The sequence below is a fragment of the Momordica charantia genome (genome assembly GCF_013281855.1).
Source record: "Momordica charantia cultivar OHB3-1 chromosome 1 unlocalized genomic scaffold, Mcharantia_2.0 BLBB01000001.1, whole genome shotgun sequence".
Taxonomy (NCBI): Eukaryota; Viridiplantae; Streptophyta; class Magnoliopsida; order Cucurbitales; family Cucurbitaceae; genus Momordica; species Momordica charantia.
In genome coordinates, this window is record NW_028275157.1 from 5,067,046 (window position 1) to 5,080,890 (window position 13,845).

General features: G+C 36.3%; 1 protein-coding gene across 2 annotated transcripts; it reads right to left on the reverse strand.

Moving 5' to 3' along the window:
• Nucleotides 1–3,140: 3,140 nt before the first annotated feature.
• CDC48C (cell division cycle 48C) lies at nt 3,141–13,239 on the reverse strand. Of its 2 annotated transcripts, none has more exons than XM_022296663.2 (10): nt 12,068–13,237; nt 10,102–10,718; nt 9,835–9,987; nt 8,412–8,528; nt 8,201–8,305; nt 7,489–7,554; nt 7,280–7,344; nt 6,998–7,199; nt 3,520–3,663; nt 3,141–3,423 (listed from the first exon to the last, which is right to left on the reverse strand). In XM_022296663.2, the coding sequence occupies exons 1-10, from the start codon at nt 13,020–13,022 to the stop codon at nt 3,376–3,378; spliced, it is 2,472 nt and encodes an 823-aa protein (XP_022152355.1). In that variant the 5' UTR covers nt 13,023–13,237; the 3' UTR covers nt 3,141–3,375. The 2 variants fall into 2 exon arrangements, with proteins under 2 accessions (XP_022152355.1, XP_087978421.1); XM_088122295.1 differs by lacking the exon at nt 3,141–3,423 and adding an exon at nt 6,857–6,927 and having other exon boundaries at nt 3,523–3,663; nt 12,068–13,239.
• Nucleotides 13,240–13,845: the final 606 nt, after the last annotated feature.

The following is a 13,845-nucleotide window of genomic DNA, read 5'->3' on the forward strand; positions in this document are numbered from 1 at the left end:
ATATTTAAAAAAAAACTAAAATATGCTGAAATTTAGAATTAATGTAAAAATATATTAAAAAACCAAAATAGATTGAAGTTGAGACTCAACAATAAAAAAATATTTAAAATCAAAATTAAATAAAATTAAATTTAAAAACAAAAATCTAATATAAATATACTTAAAAACAAAAATCAATAGAAATATATTTAGAAAAAGAAAACAATAAAGAAACAAGCAATGCAGTCGCTGGCTTCATCCAGGACGTGAAGGGTGTAAAAAATGAAAAAATAAAAAATAAAAGAATGCATCCGCTGGGAATAGATCCCAGGAGAAGAAGGAAGCTACCCGACTAACTTGATCTTTTAGTTAATAATGTACTCTATATTATATATATCTCAAATTCAGAGGAACGTTCCTCCAGATCCCAACGTGCATCCATCCCTGCTCATAAGTTAAAAAGAATGAATAATTAAGGGATAAAACTTCATAAACTGAGTCTAGAAAATTAATAAAATTTATAGTAAAGTTCAACATTATTATCTTGGTAGAATATGGAAGCAACGACCCATCCAACGACAAACTCAATCGATAAAATACACCTAAATTAATTTCATTAAAGTTTGATAATCTAATATTTAAATTTAAAATGATAATTATAAATTACGTGAAGACAGAGTATTATTGAGGAACCATCTCGTGCTTTATCTCATCATTAGAGGTTTCCAAACTTGTGTTGTCTCTTTATTGTAAGAAATTTCCCCCTAATTCACCTGTTTCTATTCTCTTCTCCATATTTTAATTTTCATGCATAACAATTTGACATCAACTTTCTAAAAGCAGTTAATAATCCAACCTAACTTCAATTGGTTTGTTTTTACTTTTTAGCCATTCACTTTTGAAAACATAATGCGTAGACTTTTCTTTCCTTTTTTATTTTTTTATTTTTTAACTTTTCAACTTGAATTGAAACTTTGATCTTAAAGGAAGTAAATCAATTGGTTCTCTAATTTTCTAAGAGAAAATGATAAACGAGAAAGTGGTAATTAAGCTTATAACCACAAAAATAAAAGAAACATCAGTCTAGTGTGGTATCCATAAATGAAAATTACGTTAAAAAACACATTTAATCTGTAAACTTTCGTTAAAGTAACGATTTAGTCATTCAACTTTTAAAAGTAGCGATTTAATCCATATACTTTAAAATTAGTAACAATTTATTTGATGCTAAAATAAGCTTTCACCAAATGGAAAAAAGCTTTCAGATGCATTTAAGAATTAGTAAACTTATCGAGCAAAGTAATGTTGGAACATTGCAAGTTTTCTCGAACTTTTCGACACATTTTACATTGGAACTTGTGGAGCCATCACCTTAAAAGAATTGAAAAAACGCCAAAGCGAACATAGCTCAACAGCAATTGACATATATCTCCCATCAAGAGGTTATGAATTTGATCCCCACCTGACATATTAGTACAAAAAAATAATTTAACAAAACAAATTTGGGGGAATTACTGTAACAAAAGATTCTTTTCACCGTTTTCAAGCAGCTGAAAGCTTCTTGAACCCAACACATTTTTCAAATCTTCTATTCTGAAACTCTTTTTGTGCCATTGTAGTGAAGATTAAAGAAAAAGAGCAAGTGAATGAAGAATAGAAGCAAACCAAACCGAGAAGAAAAATCGAAAGCGCTAAAGGTCAGCTAACCCATTGTAATACAAGAAAATAAAACAATAAGAGAGTTGAGATGAGATGGAAAGTGCATAAGGTTATTAGACACATGAGAATTGAGAACGATGAGAGCAAAAGCACGAAAAAGTTAGAAGATACATACCCGGAGAGACGAGATGGAAAACATAAGAGAGTTGATCGCTATGCGAGGGAGATGAAAATCAAGCTCAAGGGTTGGGAAAAGTGAGAAAAGAGGATAGAGTACTGATAGATTTCCCATGTCACGTGAGAAGTACGAAGCACACAACTTTTCTAATTTAGCGCTTTCTTTTTTATAAAGTTTTCAAAACTCGCACCTTTTTTTATTATAGCACGTTTAACCTAAATGCTATAATTACATGCTATAGAAAGTAATATTTGTTGCAGTGAATCATCCTACAGCTCAAATCTTGTTCTAAAACAAGAATTGTTCAATGGTTAAAAGAAACAATAATGCAATCATCCTATAAAAGATGAAGAATAATAATATAAAGCAAAGAAAAATCAGAGAATACAATGTTTAGAGCAGTTACATGAAGCTTAGCTCGTGATTTTACAATCACAATATCTCTAAGATGACGTCACAAGTAAGTCCTGATCTATAAATACATTTTAATTATTTAAACACACAAGTAGTAATAATGAGATACTAAAAGCTCTCTTTCAATCATAATAACTCCTTCCTAGCCACAAAAATAGCTTAAACGCCCATTCTATATATGGTTTTGCCACAAATTCGAACCCTTTTCCCTAACGATTCCATATCGAGCTTAATTTTGCACAGAAAGTTGTTGAAACCAACCGCTAATCTTCAAAACCTTGACGCTTTGACTATTATTTTCATCTTACTTATGATTCTTAATTTAACATGCATTAATCCAAACATATCTTCAATTCCAACCATATCACTCACAATATTATTGAACAGGAAGTATAAGCACTAACCTTTGTTGAAGAAGAGATGCGCCAATTAACTCACAACTAAAGGCCTCTCGATGCATCTTTGATGAGGCATGAAGTCATGAAGTCCTTAAATAACATGGAGAATTCCCTGTTGATGACATTCAAACTCACAGTCTTATCAAACAGAAGTTAGTTTTTCAAAATAACCCTCATGAGTTGAAGAAAAGGATATGAGACCTCTAATATTGGAGAAGAGCAAACCGAATAGAAGTGACCCACTTTACCTTGGCTGCTTGACAATATTTGGTGTCGGAAAACACATAAAAATTACTAATTCCTAAGGGGAGTGATCATCCTGAAATTTGAACTCATTCCCTCTTAATTAACCCTAGCCTCTTTAGACCAATCAACCACCTATGATGGTTGATATCTAGTTTTATACTGAAGAATCAGTATGTTGCTTCAAGATGAAAACAATGGAGTGAAAATTTTGACAGCAAATAATGTGGAAAGAGAAATAATGGCCTAAATAAATAATCTCATAATCCTGAATGAAAGTACATTTTTGCATTGACATTAAACAAAATTTTGTGACAGCAAATAATGTTTGTCATTTGTAATGTGGAAAGAAAAATGATGATAAATAACAACAATTTCCCCCTCCCTTCACAGAAGGAGGCCCACATTTCGGGTCAACTCTTTTTGCTGCCTTTTCAACACTTGACATTTGCCAGCAACCATACAATTTATCATTTTGTATATTGTAGAATTGTCTTCCGTCCACTATGCAGCTTTTAAGCTCTTTGACAAAATCTCATAGAATTGTTTTTGCTTCGACCAAGGAAGAAAGGGAAAAAAAATAGTTAGAAATCAACATTTAACAATATTTTGGGTTTGAATATGAGAAAGAAGAGAGGCAAATAGTACCTTTTCTGACACAGATGGAGAGATCTTAGCTAATCCGCACTCAAAATGTGACATCTTGACGGTACATGGCGATGGTGTTGAATCCAAATTACTTCCGATTAATGTCAATTTTTCTTCCAAAGCAGCCATTGCAGCTTCATTCATCTGTCATGATAAAAAAGATGAGAAACAGACCTTCACGATTCTCCTTCTACCTAGGAAGCACGTTAGAACACGTGCCGAACATAGATACGCTGAACGTGCAAAATAGTGTGCCTTCTGACACGCGGTGAACACACCACAAACACACCAGATGAAAGAGAAACCAAATGAAAAACTAAAGCCCTGCCAGCCCATCAATTCTCTCTTTTTAATTCTTTTGAACAAAGATAAGTATAAGTCCTTCGATTCTTTTGAAGGAAGACACAATTCATATCTTTAGTTAAGTCTAAGTATTAGAATCCATATAAATGAATTAAATTTACCCAACCCATTAGCTTAAGCTTTTGGGTTGAGTGGTGATTTATTCATTCTTAAAATGGTATCAGAGCAGGAGGTCCTGTGTTCGAACCCCTGCATTGTTGTTCCTCTCCATTTATTATAATTTCCACTTGTTGGGTCTTGATGTTGTTTTCCAAGCCCACAAGTGAGGGGGAGTATTAGAATCCATATAAATGAATTAAATTTACCCAACCCATTAGCTTAAGCTTTTGGGTTGAGTGGTGGTTTATTCATTCTTAAAACTAAGTCTTTCGATTCTTTTTGTAATAGTGTACATATTACAGCCTCTTGGAGGTGTCATAGAAATACAAAATTCTTTTGTAACTACAGCTTCTCTATGATTCTACAAGATTGGAGAGCGCTGATTTGTTAGTCTCTTGGTGGAGGAGGTCTTCTCGTCCCCGGTCCCTTAGGCTGTTTTTGTGTTTCTTCTCTAATGAATTGTCTATTTATCCAAAAAACAAAAGAATAAAGATACTTATATTCAAAACAGCATGAGAAAAGTAAGGACAGCCTCAGGGTTGAGAAACCTCCCTCCCAAAGTTTAAACAATAACAGCTTTCCAAACGTTTACAATAGAATTAAAGCTATAGTTACAAAATAATTTCTTGTGATTTGTAATCCACCAAGAAGCAATGTGTAGTATACTAGTACAAAAAGAATCTAGTGAAGAAAGTTTTCCTTCAAAAAGCCTACTATTCCTCTCTCCAAAGAAGCCATAATAAAGCCTGAGGTCCACAGTTCTTGACTATTTGTGCTTTTCCTTTAAGGAGTGATCCACCAAAGTACTCCAGCAGCCATTCATAAATCTTTCTAGGCAAACAAAAGGAGATACCCAAGCTAGAAGTAATGAAAGACCATCCTTTTTTCATGTATGGTCAGTATAGAAAAATATGATCCATGGAATCTTCCCTGCTGCCACAAAGGCAACAAGAGGGGGAGAGAGACCAGTCAGGGAAATGCCTTTGTAGTTTCTCAGTCGTATTTATTAACACTTCTGTAAAAAAGGACCAGAGGAAAATTGACTTTCTTTGGGACCTTGAAGACCCATATTGTGTTGACCACCGAAGAATCCAAATTTTCCAAAGGTCTAACAAGGGAAGCAAAAGCTAATCTAGCTGAAAAGGAGCCACTACTGTCTGACTTCCACCAAATTCTATCCTTGCCTATCCCACATTGAAATAAATCTGTTTTTTCTGTGAACAAAGCCCATTCGGGAATCTCCCTATCAAATAAAGACCGCTTGAAACCAAGGTTCCAAGATTGATTAATTTCCTCCCAACACTTTGCAATCGTGCAGCCTTTTTGAAGATAGGGAGAAAATTCTGGAAATGGGGAGGGAAGGATCAAGCCAAACAGCTTCCCAAAACCACACTCTATGGTCGTTGGATACTTTGACAGTCACCAAGTTCATATAGATCTGACTATTTTTTACAATATCCACCCAACGACGACCTCTGGCTGAACCTTTAGCTCCCTTTGTGCTCTACCTATGAGGTTGAAGCCCGTAGATCCTAGCAATCACCCAACGCCAAATACTATTCCCTTGTGAGCAAACCTCCATAACCATGAAAGGAGGAGGGCGTCATCTTTATTTGAAGTTCTTCTTTTTGAGAGGTTTATCTTGGCTGCATGGATCTCCCTTTGATGACAATCCTTTGAATACATCTAAAGAATTCATCGTCTCTTCTCTAAAATACATCTCTAGCCTATCTCCTTCTCAATTGGATATTAACCTTTCCCAACTCTGGGCTTGTCAGGCTTTGCAACGAATGGGCTTTAATGTTAGAAGAATAATGGGGGTACAAGCTGATTGGACTAGAGAATTAGCTGAAATTCAAGCCAAATTCTCTGGGAAACTCAAAGATTTATTTCCATAAGTTAAAGTTGGCGAACCCAAAGCTAAAGACTCTTAAAATTTCTCTTTTCTGTGTCCCACGTCTTGGTGGATCGTCTTGTTTGTAGTTGCCTTTTGTAATTACTCTTACTTTGATTGTAATGCTACTTATTGAGCCTACTTTCTATTTTCGTCTGTTCTCTTTTTCTCTCACTCCTATAGGAGTTCGTATCCTTAAACTTTTTCTCCTTTTCATATATGAAAAGTGTTTCTTGTTAAAAAAAAATTTGAGGGCATGATTCCTTCTTTGCCAAGGAACCAACCCCAACACCTCCAAATTGTTGAGGCAATGAAGTCCATTTCCACTAGACAAGATGGCTACGGCTACCCTGTTTATAACTCCCCCCGTCCAAATAAAGTCCCTCGTCAATTTTTCCATTGTGATAGTCACCCTTTTAGGTGCCTTTAGAACAGAAAAGAAGTACACTAGAATGCTATTGAGAATCGTTTGGGCCAAAGTGAATCTACCACCTTTAGATAAGACTAGACTCCTCCGTTTATCAAGTCTAGGTTTCATTCCCATCTGTTAACCACCACTTGACCAAAATTGATACCAATCAGAGACATCTTAGACCAGTTCAAAGATCAACCCGAAGCCAAAAGGAACAGATTCAGAATACCCCACCAATTCAGCAGCATTATAGAAAAGTCGGGGCAGAAAATAATCACTGAAGGTGGGGTAACGAATTTTGTACTATTGTCCTTATGCATTAATGAAACACATTCTATTTTGTTTTTGTTAGATTCTAACTTCTTTTAATATCAGCCTTCTGAACACCTCTAAGCAACAATCCTACATTATCCCAGCCAAAGCCTCATCAAGAATCTTCTAAAACATTACACCCAGTCAAAGCCTTCACCAAGAATTGTTAGGTTCAATATGTATGATTAATTTATTTAGAAGTATTACTATGTCATTATATATCTTATGTAAAAAAATTATTAAGGAAAACATTCTACATTTCTAGAAATTGGTGTGTCGTCGTGTTCTGGGTCTGAGCTTCTTATCCTTCTTCCCTTCCCCAAGTAAACTGAAGAAAGAAGGAATCATAATTAACCATATAATATCGATATTGCAAACTCAGAGAGATCAAAACAAACCAGAGCAGCAAGATCAGCCCCACTAAAATTTTCGCAAGCCTCCATTTGTCCAATTGCAAGTAAATCTACACTGACATCAATGGGCTTCTTTCTTCCAAGAGCTTTTAAGACCAACCCTCGCTCACTTGGACCAGGCAAAGGAACATAAAGAAGTTTGCCAAATCTACCTGGTCGCAATACAGCAGGATCCATGACCTCAGGTCTATCAAAATAAACTTTAATGAGTATCAAGATTATAATGGCAGATCACCAAAGCATACAAATACTTCAAAAAAAAATAACCTATTTGTAGCACCAATAACAAAAACACCTCGTCGTTGTTCTGATCCATCTAACTCTATGAGTAACTGCACAAAGGAAAACTAGGTCCAGTCAACCACAAAGAACAAGAAAAGAAAGGGGAAAAAATAATAAATAATAAATTAATAATAAATAAAGAGGCTAAGCACAAGAAAACCATAAACAATCAATAACATGGCACTTCATCCAACCTGGTTCAATAATCGCTCTACAACCCATCCCCCTTCTTTACCACGTTTTGTCGTTAAAGCATCGACCTACAAACAATTGCAAATGTAAATATCATAAATCAAAACCTTTCTTCAATCAATCAGCCACTAATTCATAACCATTCTAGAGAAAATGTAAAATTTACAAGATTGTTCGCTTTAGAGCTTCTCTATTTGGGGTTGCTTCTGTAAAATTTCATTGTAACTATGATTTTTGTTTATTAGTGTTTATTGGAGAAGACTTTTGTAATCTCCATGGTTTTTTAGGTTGATTTTTTTGTCAACTACTTTGTACTTGATTCCTTCCTTTTTATAAAATCTCTGTTTTCTTTCTTTAAAGAAAAAAGGAATAGTTGAAAAGAAAGTGTGAGGTGAAGATGAAAGTTGCTAGAAAGTGCGATTTAAAAGGTAAACATTTAAATAACATTAAAACCTTTGTAGAAAGTTGAGTTTTGTTTGACTTCATGGGTAAAAATATGTATTATTTTTTATAAGAAACTAAGCTTTCATTATCAAAAGGAGAGAAAACAAAAGAGGAGATGAGATATCCCCACAAACCAAGGGGTAAAAATATGTCATAGACTACCGTAATTAGTATTATATATATACATATATATTCCTAGTTGTTCAAACCCTTTACAAAAATGATCGTCAACAACAATAACTGGCAAACAGCAAAGCATGAGTCACATACCTCATCAAAGAAAAGAATGCATGGTGAGCATGCCCTTGCCCGACTAAATAGTGTACGAACTGCAAGTTCACTTTCTCCAACATATTTATTTAGCAGCTCGGGCCCCTATGCAACACATAAATCCATCGTTATAAAAAAAAAAAAATATGCATTCAAAATATGTAATAGAATAAGCTATTGTTTTAAATTTGGAGTCACTTAAATATCAAACCTTAATGTGAATGAAATTGGCTCCTGCCTCATTTGCAACCGCCTTAGCAATTAGTGTCTTGCCACATCCTGGAGGACCATATAGCAAGAATCCAGTCTCTAGATCCACACCGAAGCCCTAGAACAATTCAAAAAAATTAAATTTTGGTTCAAGTAAAGAATGACAAAATTTAGTAAAAATAAACCATGAAAATATTATCAACCCAGTAAAAAAGAGGGATGAAAAAGGAACACTATATTTTATAGGTAAGAAATATTATCAACCCAATTCGTAAGGACTTCCTTTTGGAGTATTTGGTTGGAGAGGAACAATAGGGCCTTTAATGACAAAAACCTCCCCTTTGAGATCTTTTTTGACAGAGTTACTCTCTTAGCTCTTCATTGGTGTAAATGATTCTATTCCACTTTTAATAGTTACTCTCTAAACAATCTTATTACAAGCAGGAAGGCTTTTTTGCAATTGCTCATGTGGCCTGTTGTATATTTCATACCATCAATGAAATATTTGTAAATGAAATTTACAAAACTAAGGGGTGTGAAACTCAAAAAAACCTAAACTGAAGTGTTATAAATAAAAAAAAAATTCTCTAATTCAATTGACTGCTATCAGAAGAAATTAGGCAATTAAGAAAGAGCTAGAGGGTCTGAGGTCCATCTGACAGCTGAAATGGATGTTTTTCTCTGGAAATTGGAGGCAAATGGGTCTTTTTCCACATGCTCTCTCACTAGGAATCTCACACACCGAGGCCAAATCCCCCGATCTAGTCTCTACAAAGCTATTTGGATGGGTATCTGCCCAAAAAAAGTATGCTTTTTTCTTTGGGAGCTTAGCCACCACACCATCAACACAAATGACAAGCTACAAAAAGGCTCCCCTACATGGCTCTTTCTCCACAGTGGTGTACCGTTTGCAAGGTCAGATTGGAAACACAAGTGCACCTTTTTACCACCTGCACCTATGCTTCTGCTTTTTGAAGGATAATTCTAAACTCTTTTGGATGGTCCACAGTTCTGTTCTGCCAAATGATCCTCTTGCCCTCCTTGATGCCACTCTTGTTGGGCACCCTTTCAAAAACAAAAAAGAATTGCTTTGGACGAGTTTTATACATGGACTATTTGGGGCGAAAGGAACTAGCGGACCTTCAATGATAAGCAACAACTTTTGAGAGGTTTTTTGATGCTATAGAATACAAAGTTGTCACTTGGTGTAAAACTTCTCCTATTTTCCACCACTATAGCTATACTTTCCTCTTGACTAATTGGAAGTGTCTTATGTAAACCCTTCTTGGGCTTTTGTAATTTCACACATCAATGAAATTGTTTCTTACAAACAAAATAAAAAATAAAAAAATCTAGGGGGAAAGCAAAAAGGAAACAAAAATAATGACATTCCAAATATAAATGAAGAAACAAAAAATAAATACCTCATAATCCTCGGGATACTTTACACGTCTAACCACATATCGATCAAACTCTGCTCTTAGTTGTTCTAGGCCTCCAACATCTCCCCATTTTACACTGGGAATTGCAGAAAACCCTTCTCTTCTCAAGGAAGGTTGCACCATTTTAATTGCTTCCTACACAATATCACAGGATAAAAGAGAAATGACAAAAATAGTCAATATCATTCGTTTAAAAGATGAATAATTTGCATGAAGTAAGCATCATTAAAACAAAAATATATTTGATACCTCAAAGTCAGTCATGGTTATAGCCAATTTTTCCATCTCTTCAGGAACCCAAGGTTGCTTCCACCAATCTTCTTTATATTCCTCGTCTACAAAATCTGTAGATAACTCACATTTTCTTTGATCAATTATTCTCTTCATGGCAAGATTACCAGCCTTATTAGCCAATGCAGTCAAATCAGCTCCAACAAACCCCGGGGTTGCCCTAGCTATTTTTAGAAGATCAAAAGAACCTTCCAGTCTCAAGTTGCTGGTAAGAACAGAGAGAATTTCAGCCCTCGCATTTTCATCTGGAACACCTAATACAATTTCACGATCAAAACGGCCAGGCCTCCTTAATGCAGGATCAACAGCATCAGGTCTATTGGTTGCACCAATTACAAGAACGTAGCCTGGTCCAACATTGGAATTATCTTTTTGTGAGCTTGGATCAGCAGAATTTACAAGCTTGTGGAAACCATCCATGCAAGTCATTAATTGTGTTACAATCCGTCTCTCCATCTCTCTTTGTAGATTTTCTCTCTTTGATGCAATCGCATCAATCTCATCAATAAAAACTATTGAGGGTGCTGTCCTATAGGCCTTAGAAAAGAGCTCTCTAATATTTTCTTCTGATGCACCTGAAAAGCCCAAAAGAATATTTATAATATTCAAGACATAAAAAATAACTTGTTCGTTGTAGCATTGAGACCAATACAAAGAGAGGGATAAAAAACTTCGAGTAAACAAAGAACATTTACAACATTGAAAGAGAAAAATCAAGCAGCTCTACAAGTCGAAACTTGTAAATAGCAATAAAACTGACCAAAGTTACTCTAAGAGATAAATCTTTTCATCAACTTAATGGACACATTACATATATATTAGAAAAAAATAGCACAATCTCAAATTAAGTTTGTTTATTATCAAGAAAATATAAGTTTTTAGATATGATTCTTTATATTTTTAGATATGATTATCAAGAAAATATAAGTATTGGAACTATGAAAAAATCAATATTAAACGACATAGATTAGCAATTACATTTAGACCTAAAAAGTTCAGTTTTAAAGCCCCGACCTTTTTTATACCATGAGTATCCAAGTGAGCTTACAAGTAGCTCGATAAATCTCTCGAAACAATCATAGGCGACTACATGGAGTTTGAACACATTCCCCAAAGTTCCTTAACTTTCATCACATAATCCAGTACCACTAACAAACCCCATGATGGTTTCTTAAAACCAGTGTTTTAAAAAGCTCGGGGCGCACTAAAGCGCGGCCTTTTTTTCGTGAGGCGCACTATATATAAAGATAAATAAAAATGTATATATACACATATATAACATATAAAAGCCAAATAATATTCAAAGTTCAAACATTATCAAGAGAAAAGGAGAGAGAGAACAGGTTGAGAAATGACAGAGATGGAAAGATTTTGTGTGGAGGTTTTGTTATAGAAAAAATATTTCCTTCCATGTGAAGGAAGAGAGAGAAATCACATAATATTAAAGGGATTCACCTAAATGGAGGGAGAGAAAATTTAAAAGATTATGGAAAGATTAAGATATTTTCCTTTATTAGATTGGAAATTTAAAAGATTATGGACTTTGAGCCCATTTTGAGATTTAAAAAAACCCTAAACTCAAGTATTAGGGTTTTTTTTATATAGTTTTACAGAAGCCCCTGAAGCGCAGCGCTTTGCGCTTCGAGGGCTTCAAGAAGGCGCGCCTCCTTCATTTCGCCTCGCCTTGCCTAGCGCCTGGGCGCACTTTTTAAAACACTGCTTAAAACCTCTACTCATGTGCAACTATGATACTTTAAAGGGTGCCATCCTAAAATTAGGTTTCCAAGATAAAATGTCCAACTCTGATGACTCTAGGATTTTACCGTGTAAGAAAGCATAACATGATATATTACAATTTCTACTATTGTTGTGATATATTTATAATACACGCAATTTCTACTATTGTTGCAAGATGAACATGTACCTGATACACCCGAAACAACCTCCGTGGCCGAGATCTTATAGAAAGGCACACCAGTTTCATTCGCAATGGCGTGAGCCAATTTCGTCTTCCCACAACCAGGGGGTCCGTGTAGCAAAATTCCGGCCATGGGCCTAACCCCTAACCACTGAGGCAGCTGTGGATGGTAGAGCGGCACAATGACCTCCATCTTCAATTCCTCCAGCACACTTTTCATGCCTCCCAAATCCTTAAACCTGGGCCCTTCCTCCTTCGCCTCCCCTGTTTCTGTCCCATTAAGAGAGCCTCGATCCTCCTTCTTCAATAGCCCCTTGCTCGCATTCCCTCCCACGTCAATTTTTTCAGCAACCTTATTGTCTGTGGCAACTTCCAATTCCACACTCTTCTCTAAATGCTCGGGCTTCACTTTTTTCGACTCGATATAAGATGTTCGAAGCATCGACTTCATCAAATCAAATTCGGGCTCGAATTTCTCTCCATATATAGCATCCTCCGATGTCGATACCGCTCCATCGCCACTATTATCGGAATCCGATGAAGACGACGAAGAAGATGAAGAAGGATCATCCTGACTACTGAGTTGTATCTTCCTGAGGTGCATATTCTCCATACTCTGCAACCTCTGCTCGCTTACGTCGGCTTTCTTCTGCTTCTTCTTCTGAATGGCACTTTCACGGCCGCAATTGGGGTCTTGTTCTTCAGAACCTAGTTGTCGGCGCTTGATCGAATTCGGTGTGGAAGTAGAGGGAGTAGATTTAGGGCAGTTTTTCAACTGCGAGTCGAGGGTTTGTTGGACAATTGAAGTGAACGGTGCCTTCTTGAGGCCTCGGTAGTCCCTGTAAGTGGACTGGAGATGGTCGACGATGTCGTCGACGGTGGGACATTTATGTCGACAAGACTGAATCCGCTGAAGAAGAAAACCACGGTTCACAACGGACGGCGACCGGCCGCCCGCCATCTCCGCCGCCTCGCTTCGATGTGTAAAAGAGAGACTGATAGGGAGGGCTTGTAAACGATCAGAGAAACAAACGGAAGAACGGCGTCGGCCGGACAGTGGCAGACGGCGGCAATCGGCGGCCGACGGACGAAAAGCAAGAGAGAGTGATAGGGAAATTGTTGAACGGAGGCGCAGAGAAAGACAGAGAAGCGTACAATAGGGTTTATAATTTTCAAAATTGGCAGTAGGTCTTTGTTGGGTTTAACAAAAAAGAAAAGAAAAACAACTAAATTTCAATTTTATATTAATTCATATTATAATGTGTTAGATGATCTCAATTTTTCGATAAACTCATCTATTAGTTTTGTTGAGGGTAAATTCGAGCAGAACACGTGTCGGATCCCGAAAGCGACAGTGAGGTGCGAGACCACAAACGATTACCATCGTTCACTGTGTTGGCATACAGGTGTGTCGTTACCATTGTTGTACAAAGAAGACGCCAAGGATTACAGCCTGGTACACGTGAGCTGAAGGTTTGCCGACCTGCAAATGGGGGACACCACCCATTGTTTCTCGAGGACATATCCTCCACACATCGTACAGCTTTGCGCACCCCTACCACCTCAACCATCGTCCTTCCTCTTCGACCATCCACACCTATGAAAGGGAAGAACTCTCACCAACACCAGGTAAGTGAGAAACCTGTCACTAAAACCCTAATGTTTGTTGGGTGTGTTGCCCTAAACTCGTAGTTTGTAATGATGTGAAAACAAATTTATATTCAATAAAATTATATTTTCATATTCAATTAAATTGTTGTTGAATTTATTGTCCAAATCCAATA